The sequence below is a fragment of the Artemia franciscana genome, chromosome 5 (assembly GCF_032884065.1).
Source record: "Artemia franciscana chromosome 5, ASM3288406v1, whole genome shotgun sequence".
Taxonomy (NCBI): domain Eukaryota; kingdom Metazoa; phylum Arthropoda; class Branchiopoda; order Anostraca; family Artemiidae; genus Artemia; species Artemia franciscana.
The window spans coordinates 28,108,722-28,118,913 of record NC_088867.1 but is presented as its reverse complement, the minus strand read 5'-3'; the positions used below and the strand labels follow the sequence as shown (position 1 = coordinate 28,118,913).

The following is a 10,192-nucleotide window of genomic DNA, read 5'->3' as shown; positions in this document are numbered from 1 at the left end:
CAAAAGCTCTGAGTTATTTCCGAAGTCCACCAACTATTTGTTTCTTCCTTTTTCCTCCGTTTCTTTCTGGGAATACTGGATTGAAAGTATTTTTCATACTTTCTGTAAGCCTATCCTCCTCTTCATCACGTCATTCTCAGTGTAACTTTGGTTAGAAGGTAAATTCTCAAGGTCTTTTGTTAGCAATGTAATGCAAGTGAGTATATTTATTTTATTATGTCCCATTTTTTAGCTTTTTTAACAACGACAATAAATAAACAATTTGATAATCCAAGAATGATGGTAGACCACTCAAAAAATTCTCAAGCCAAACACCATATTGGGAAGAAACTAGTGTCAAATCTAACAACTCTTTTTTTTTCTTCTTGTTATGAAAGTGGGCGTCAAGCTCCAAGTATATCAGGCAAGATTCTATCCGATCAGGCATTTTAGAAGCTCATATGCTCTTTCGTTTATATTTGAACTCTCCCATAGCGTCTGATAGATTATAGCATCCTAGGATTCAACATCTTAATAATAATAATAATACTAGATAAACATTTTAGGGTTATCGGATATAATATTAAAGTTTCTAAGCTTTCAGGAGTATAAATGTACGCTCTGGAGCTATACTTACCTCAACATCTCAATGAGTTTGGCATTCTTGATCTTCCAGTTACTTGATTTGCAACGGTCCAGGGCTCCGAATCCGTTGCACTTTGCCAGATGCCCTGCGAGGATATACGAAGCCACCGGGCATCAACACAAATTATTCTACTTGTATTCTAGTCTTATTTGCCCATATGCTGGAACTTAAAGAGCTTAAGCTTTGGGTGAAGGTAAAAAAGTAACGTCGTGTCTGCATCTTTGCAAGATAACTCAGCTGTGCTTTTAGGAAGTGGTTATGAAATATATGCTCGCTCATCCTGATTGGAAATCAAAAATTATTCTTCTCAATGTCGCCAACCAGGACCACCTTAATGGCTAAATGAATGTATTTCACCTCTACTTTGGCATGAGCTCTGATGGTACTTATTTTCTACCTCCCAAAGGACCTTTTGCATGCCACCTTACAGTCGACTAGGTTTTCTGGCATCCTATACAAAGGGTCTTCCGCACAGAAGCTTTATTTAGGAGCTGTATCTCATGGTGGCAGGATCGGGTAAATCAAATCTCAGCTCTATTTATTACCTACTTTGACCACACGAGCGTTTTCTCATCTTAACATCGGACTTTGATCAAACTGACTTAATATAGCGGAAAAAATGTATATGTGAAAATCATTCCCACACAAGATTTATTGCCCAGTATACGTATCGTGCAATGGACGTCTTCTTCTTTCAAGGTTCCATTGATACTGTCCATCCGTCTGAATAGGACTAGTTTTGCAGCCTTTGCAAAGCTTGTTATTTATTTTGGCAGAAGAGGCCTTTTCTGTGCTTGAAATTTCATTAGGGAATTTTGTCCATCATGAGCCCAAGCCCTTTGGACAATTCGTATCCCTTTGGGCGTGATATTTTAAGATAAGGTTTGTCTATCCCTTTTCTTCTTTGTAGATGAGCCTTTTTTGGTGGTGTCCAGTTATTCCTCTCAATTCCATTGGAGAGTGCATCCCAAGAACTTCAAAAAAGCTTAGGTATGCAACTCTAGGCTCTCACAGAAGAGGATGGGGCAGGTTAGCACATGCTAGTCGTCGGCAGCAAGTATCAATCATCCTTCAGAAGCTGTAAAAAGAAAAGAACTTTTTTCTCAAAGCTTGTTTTGCTCCTCAAGAAATCAAAAGTATGCCGTTGTAGGTATTTGATCCACCCAGGGGGATTGATTCCCTCTTGAGATAATTTTTGCAGTAAATACGGACTACTTTTGAACATCTTGAGTTTCTTTTTGATAAAGCTGAGGCTAAGAGGATCAAACAAAACGCACTATTTCACCCTTATGTCTTCTGGGCATGAAGGACCCGTGATTTTATCGAGTGTACTGTTGATATTTCCCACATTGTTAAAGTGAAGTTTGTGCGTGGCATCAAGTCCAAGGCACCCGTGCCGTAGCCTATAATCAACGCACTATTTTCTCCACAACAGCCTTAAGGGCGGCTCAGACGGTTTTCGTAAAGTTAGTGAAGCCGTTTGCAAAGTGTGTAGTTTTCACCGCTCTTACGAGCCTTATACTTTAAGTGCGTTTTGAGCAGCAAACTATTCAAATTTCTGAAGCATTTCATATTTCGGAGAAAAAGTCTTGAAGTAAATAAGGAGCTTGGGATGTGAGTATAGTTTAATGAGGCATAAGGGCTTGTCAAATATTTAGTTTTCAGGATTAAGCATATTAAGATTTCCTGGTTTTTCCTATTGTCATGTGAAGTTGACAGTGGTGCCAAAAATCCTGGCAAGAATTCAGTCCCATAGCACCCTAGATATTTTGTGCAAAATATTGAAACTAAATTCCAAAGCACTGATTTCTACTATACTTTTCCATGCTTAAGAAAAACTTCCTACCACTCCTCTTAGTTTGTAAAGGTGTTGTCAAGTCACAACACCATTCAACAAAAGTAGTGTTCAACTCACCTGTAAACTGATGGTACATAACAGTGCTGATCTCTTTGAATATGTTTTCAATGCAGATCCTGTCTTTGTGTTTTCCTTGAGAAGACTTGTATATGATAAGCTTTTCTCAGACTAGAGAAATCACCATATCTTCAGTTTCCTGACTCCACAATTCCAAATCAGATTAAAATATTTTGCTCTGGAGCTCTTTCCCTATTGGTCAACTTTATGAACTTTAAAAAATAAGTTAACTATAGTTTTACTTTAATGCTTGCTCATGTAAAGGTTTACAGATGGTTAACAAAGCAACTCTAAAAACTTTGCAAACAACTTTATCTACTTTACAAATGCTGTCTGAGCTGTCCTTTAGTTTTAGTGTCACCATGTGGATATGCCAACTCTGTCTCTCATTTTACTTGTCACCTTATCAGCCAACCTTTACTGATAAAGTATAAGATTATTTACCAAAAAATTGGACAGTCTCCTATTTTGGCTTGAGCAAGTTTGGGTATCTGCACTTGATGGAGGTGTTGACCATACACGACCAATAAAATGTCCGTTAGCATCAATCAAGAATCATCACTCTCCTCTGCCACTTTCAGAAATGCCTATTACTTTTGGTGCTTTCAGTTTGGCATTGTATCCCCACTAAATACCCCATCTGATGGCCAGACACTGAGCAGGACAACCAGTGGCTAGATGGTTACTTAATTAAAAGGTGTTGGCTACTAACATCAGGGACCCTGCAAGGTATTGCCACCATAGTTTGGCTCATTGCAGAAAACTACAAATTAGATGGCAAAAATCACAACATAATCACTTAATTTTGAATCTAGTGCAAGTCAAAATACAGCTTAACATAGTCAAAGGATTTTTTAGGTGGTGGTAATTCTGTACAATTTAAATTGATGAAATTAAAAGATATAAATAAAGTATATGCCTAGAGAAGGACCTGTAGAGAAGGCAACATGTTCAGTAAAAATTTTTGCTTTATAATATGCAGAATAATTTTAGCTAGCATGTTTACCAATAGATCAACCCCAATAGATTCAACCCCTAGATCAAGAGACACTCAGTAACACTAAAAAGTGGCTAAAAAAAGAAAGACAGAGTCAGAAATTGAAAGAAACAAAATCATTCACTGCAACATAGGAGGAGGAAAACCCAAAACTAAGGAGGGTAGGCACAGCAAGCTTGACTGACTGTCTGTTTGATAACATGCTTGTAACTTCAACAAGTGAGAAAGAAGAGTCAGGAGGTAATATTAATCAGGAACTGGAAAGATACATGAGTGAGGCTGTCATTGACAGGAAAAAAGCTGTCCATTAGAGGTGGTGAAATAATAGCTGTCATTTAAAGAGACTGGTACAACTTGCTGAGAAGTATCTCTGCTGTTTACCTCTTCTATCCCAAGCAAAATAGTTTTCAGCATAGTTGGGAACATTTATAATGGCTCTGAAAGGAGAAAATGCTGAAAAGCTGTGCTTCCTGCACTACAACTTGCCCCAGTTGGACTGGACTTATTAAGCACTTTCCATACTAGATTTGGTTTAATTGTTTTTCTATATCTTTTCTAAGTAAACATTTTTGCATTATTCAGAATCCACAGTGAACTAATGGGGCTGTTCTTCAGGATGTAATAGACCAGGGAGAAACATGTGTGTATGAATACAGGCAGAGAATGCAGGGTTTAATCTTTAGGTAATTTCCTGATGGGAATTTATTGGCATTGTATCAGCATCAGACCCCAGAAACCCTTACTGGTTGGACCCTATTTAAAAGTATCCAGTTTCATGTCAAAGACAAATTCTGTTCAAAAGCAAAGACACCAAATGAGTCTTTTTCTCAAAGTGTTGTTATGGAAATGTAGTCTAAATCATATATTGGATAAAACTGGCCATGTTGTTTAAACAGAGCAAAAATTCAATGCAAAAAAGAAGTTTTCAAATGAAAGTAAAGAGTGATTTTAGAACTTGAAACAAACAGAAATTCTAGTTTACTTCAATAGGGGGGAGGCTACTTGCGCCCTCCCCCTTAATCTGCTGGCCTCTATCCCAAAGTTTGACTTCATTCTCCAATACTTTAAAAACAAATGCTTTAATACAATAGGAATGGGTAAGGTATGAAAAGTGTTCTGCAATATCTTTGGAGTGGAAGACCTTATTGATGTGTACCAGCTTTGAACCATTAAATATTTGGCTTAGGGTGGCAACCCCATGCCATAAGCAAAGAATAATTTTTGTTTGTTGTAATGTTGTTCTTTACTTCTTTTTGTGTTTATTTCATAGGTTGTCAAAGAGTGAAGCCATTTATATGGGAACTACTTCCAGCCCTCTTTTAATGTTTGTCTGGGGAGATGCCACATTGCTATAGCATGTTGGAGATCCCACTTTCTTCTTTAAGAAAAATGATGGGCCTTAGTCCTAGTCTTTCATCTTGTCCTAGGTGCTAAAGACAAGATAACTCAGAAATATTTCCGTGATTGAAGATTTTTTTTATATTCTGTGTATGGTCTTTTCTTGGGAAATTCAACTGCAGTAGATTTGAGAATTGAAAATATAAGTTAATTTCAAGTTGCAACATGTGATTTTGCAACAGACCTGCAGTTTTAAGTTGCTCCTGAAGAGCAAGATACATTTGCTGTAGCATTTGAATTTATTATTTTCTGATCTGTCCATTCACCAAGCCCAAATTGTGATTTTACTTGGAGTTTTTCTTAGAAAATAATATAAACCTGCTTGAAAAAAGAAAATTTATTTTTTTTGTATTTTTCCTGCCCTTTTTCAACAGTTATAAAAACAAAACTAAATAAGTTTAAAAAAAATGTAGTTCATTAGATGAAAAAAGTTGAATATCAGCTATCAAAAGATGACTAAATTACTGTCCTATGCTAAAATACTTGAACCATAGAACCAGTGGTGCCATTTCAGAAGACCTTAGGGGGGAGGAGAAACATCGATATTAGGCCCCCATCAAGCCTTAAAAAAATAAAAAAATTTGAATGTGCCTTTAAGTACTGTAATACCTTTGGGGTTCACATTTGCAGCTTATTTAAGGACCAAAAACAGTACCAAAATGAAACCTTTGCTGCATAAATCAGAAAATTACATACAGTTACTTCAGCAATTGATATCTCCTTTGCTTCATTTTTGCAAAGTCATTGATAAGGTTCCCAAAATCAAGCTCCTTCACTGCAACTTTCTCAGAGAATATAAGCAAATGCGAAAGTTGCTCGTTTTTCATTGTTGTCCAGAGATAGTCCTTCACAAACGTCAACACAGAGAAAAAAGTTCATTTTAGCATGTTGTGAGTGGGAGTGTGAGGACTACCCTGACGACCTTAAGAAGCTCAGAATAAGCTTTTTTCAATCCTTCAAGGCTTTCAAAGACATCTAAAGCATTTGCTGGTTTCTGTGAAAGCTGCAACACAAATTCACAATCTATCAGAGCTTGACACTTTAGCTGCATAATCTTGATTCCTGCCTGATTGAAGTATGTCGCGATTACAAGAAGTAAATCTGAGTCTATAAAATCTTTGGATTTGGGGTTAAGGCAACCTGTGGCTTTTAGCACTGGCAACTGGACGGAAAAACGCTCTTCAAAATCATTTAACTCTCTGTCCAAAACCTAGTAGAACTCTCTCTGCATTTTGTCTTCCATTGTTGTGCTTTTGGAGTTAATTTTGTGCTTTCCAGTTGCTGTTGTTGTCGTCAAATAGTCTCTTAATCTTCTCGATATCTTCTGAACTCTTTTGATTTAGCAGGTACGGCTGAAGAGAGAGCACTTGTTTCCAACAGTTCAGCTATAACATTGATGGCCATCTCTTTAGACTTGCCATATAGGACACGAAAATACTCGTCATCATGCATTTTCCTCAGTTTGTTCTTTGTTGCACTGATTAAAGTGCAAGCTTCTGAGATGACCAGATGTGCTGCCTGTAGTTGTTCAGAAAGAGGGTTTATCACTGCAAGAACTTCATGAATGACATGCAAACTGAATATGAAGGGAAACGACTCTAGGTGGTTCTTAAGGCCTGTAACTTCTGCTGCTGTCTCACTGCTGGAAGATTCTTGAACTACTGACAGAACTGCGAGTATGCAGTCATATCTAACCATATATATCAATGAGACCAACGTTTCAGTACTGTCCTTTCAAGCATTAGCACAGGCACATTGGCAGTTTTCTGGGCTTTGACAAACAACTGGTATCAAGTGTTGTTGTTGGAGAGGAAACTGTGAACTGTTTGCAAAACTGAAAATACTCATGAAATCCTTTGTATTTTCTGCATACAATCGCCAATGACAATGTTAAATCTATGGGAATCACAGTGTGTGTATGATGCTTGTGGTGCTTTTTCCCGGAGACGAATCTTTTCTCCTAAAAAGTGTCTGCTCATTTCACTGGCCCATCTTAGCAATGTCCAGCACACTTTGACCATTCAAGGCTGATACCCTTTATTTTGTTGCAAATGAAGTGAGCCAAACTCTCAGCAGCAACCTTGCGCATGTGGTAGGAACGATCGCGAGTTGTTCTTTTTTGGAGAGGTCATTTGTCTCATAAGCAAGAATGGCAAAATATTTTGCTTCTCTGACGTCTTTCGCGATAGAACTTTTGATTTCATTCCTATGACCTCAATGTAGTCGTTTTGGTACTCCTGTGACATGTAATGGCCATAGGCCTTACAAGATTTTTTTATCAAGTCCAGGTTGATTTTCGTTAAACAATGTACTGTCTCTACAAAATTTCCTTGATTGGTACTAGATTCCCCTTCATCATGGCCACGAAACGCAAGACCTTGCCGTCCCAGTCATGCTGTAGTTTTTAGTAGACCTTTTACGTACTGTCTATTCTCTAGTATTTCCTTTTCGCGTTCTTTGGAGAGGCATGACGCAATGGAGTCGGCCGCCTCCTTCTCAATAACCTTAAACTGAGTCAAAGAAATGGTACATGCTTTGTGTTGGTTGCTGTTTCGTTGCTGCCGCATTAGTTCAGAAATGACCTTCCACTTTCTAAATCCTATAGCTATGAATGCTCTAACTTCATACCTTTCGCCTGATCTTAGCGAGAATCCACTGAAATGTTGGCAATTGAAACAGAACACTGAGTCCTGTTCTTTCGAATATTTGAGCCATGGGTATGCCAAGAAATAGGAGCTGTTAAATTTTCGTTTGCGATTCCCAATGGTAGTGGCGAGATAGTCAGTCAAAACTGGTTGGCATGGATTATCATTCGGGTTCACGGAAAAATTGGTACTGATCGTTCTGGAAGCTATTTCCCCCGTTTGTGGTTTGTGCAGATTTATCTCCTCAGATATTTGTCTCACGTCCAGGGTCAGCTCGTTTGTCGGTAAAACTTCGGTTGCTGATGGGTTGTCCCCATAAAATGTGGTAAATTTACTTACAGTCTGTTTGAAAAACGAAGCCAATTGTTGTTTCATCTTTATTTCTTCTTCTGTCCTTTGGGTTTTTATTTTCCTTTTTTTGCACCACCTGCACTGGATGAACTCATGTTTCAATAGTCCAATGTGAACTTGAATACAACTCAACACTGTTTCACGGTTCTTCATTTGATGAAGGGTAATGAGAAACTAAATACAGAACTAGAATGACAGCCTGGTCTGGATACCCTCTTTTCCAGATGTTAGCCTACACATAAATGTGCTGACTGACAGGATTCATTAATCACTGGAGGTACATCAATGTCTCTGAGCCTAGAAAGGACTTTACAAACCCCTGCCAAAAGGGTGACCATAAATTAATTAGAAAGAACAGCAAAAGCAGGATACTTTCTTGAAATGCAATAATCATTGAGTATCTTAAATTTGCTATTTAGTATTAATTCACAGTAGATGACGATAAAAAAAAAGAAGAGAAAAAAAAGTAGAACAAGGACAAATAAACAAAGAATTACGGGGTTGAAATTGGGCCCCTCTAGAAATCAGGGGGGCATGGCACCCCCTGCCCCCTCCCCCAAAGGCGCCACTACATAGAACTGCAGAGAAATAACATCAGGTAACTTGCCGACCTTGAGTATCACCTGGTTCAAACGATGATTTTGTTTATGTATGTTTTTTTTAGAATTTTGTTAACAATGAAGAGAGGAAGAGGAAGACAGCAACGTCGTAAAAATCACAAAAAGAAGAAGTTTGAAGTTCAACCAGATGTTGAAGAAAGACAGGGAGCTCTGCCGTCAAAACTGCTTGGTGAATATAAAAAAGAGAGTGAATCTGAAAGCTCAGAAGATGAAGACAACTATTATAATCAAGTTCTGAATTTAGTTGCAAGCAACAAAGATGATCAAAGTGAACTTGAGTCTGAGCTAGATGAAAGCAGGCTAGAAGAAGAAGAAGAAGCACTCTATGATGGGAGTGATAGCAGTAGTCAATCTGACGAAGTAGACAGCGATGATGATCTATTAGAAGGAGAACCTGACGAGGTTTGGTACTTATTCCTTGAAAATTTTTGTTAATAAACATGCTTCTATGCCAAATTTATTTCAATGCTTGCTTTATAATTGTTTTCTTCTAAAGGTGATTTTTAATTGAAGTCATTGTTGATGTTAAACTGATTTAAGAAGTTCTCCAATATTTAGGGAATTTGAATTCATATATTAATCCAAATTCTTGCTCTTCTTCTATTATGGAGTTAGCAGGCTTTTCAGTCGAGACTATTTAGCCCTTTTTTTACTCACTATATAGGATTAATTGGACTACTGTAAGTAGTTTCTACCTATTTATCTTTGCGATGGCTTGGTTTTGATTATATATCTTGCAGTCGGTCTTCTTAGTCTAGAAACTGAAATATCAGGGGATATAATTTGAGTTCAGTTTTCAGGTGATATAATTTGGGTTCAGCTAGACTTTTGGCTGATGGTGAGATTTTATGGTGTTTGAAGAGCCTTAAGAGTTTACTTTGAAGGACAAGCAATGCAGACGTCAGCATATTACATTCAAATAGACAATTGTCAGTTGTTAAATTTTTTGTATTGCAGTGTCTGCAAAGTAGGAAGGAGGGGGTTAAACCAGTAGAATTTGAAAACTGATAGGAAAAAGCCTGAAAGTTAGCCCTGAACGAATTCTGATAGAGATTTTAGAATGGTGCTTATTGGGGAAAGGAGATGAATTTGGTTTTTTATTAATTAACTGTGCATCTAATAAACTCCGTTGATATATATCTCTAAGGGGGACTGGTCCAAGGCTTCCACTTTTTGGTTTCAATTTTCCCCATTTTACATCAATTTTCCCTAAAACTCCTTGTCTTTAGATCTGATTTCTCCCTATTTTTCTCCCTAGAAAAAAGACATATTTTGCCTTAGATTTCCATACAATCTACACAAAAAACGTAACCTAGAATCAAAGTGTTATTTTTTACTTCAGATAATGATATACATAAAATCTTTTCCCCTATCGTGAACACATAAAAAGGTTCAAGTAAGTGTCATCTCCAGCACTTCATCGCACGTAGCGTTTGCTTTCGTCTTGAAGCCAGTAACAGCTTTCAGTATGCTGACAGCTGATGAAGTTTTATCTTCGTTTTTTACCCAGTAACTGACTCGAATAAGTGAGACTAGTGTGACGTTCTCGAAACTATTTCGAATGTCTGTTTTGACTAATTTCAGGAGACTAAACAAACGCTCATCTGGTACATTACTAAAGGGTAACGAAAAGATCAGTGA

The 10,192-nt window shown here is 37.5% G+C and overlaps 1 protein-coding gene across 1 annotated transcript in view; it reads left to right on the top strand.

The window, feature by feature from the left end:
* The first annotated feature begins 2,160 nt into the window (after positions 1–2,160).
* LOC136027206 (U3 small nucleolar RNA-associated protein 25 homolog) overlaps positions 2,161–10,192 on the top strand; it is a 43,823-nt gene continuing 35,791 nt past the window's right edge. The window contains exons 1-2 of the mRNA XM_065704228.1: positions 2,161–2,239; positions 8,596–8,953. Of these exons, the coding sequence (XP_065560300.1) occupies positions 8,609–8,953 (345 nt within the window). The 5' untranslated portion in view covers positions 2,161–2,239; positions 8,596–8,608. The remainder of the gene's footprint in view (positions 2,240–8,595; positions 8,954–10,192) is intronic.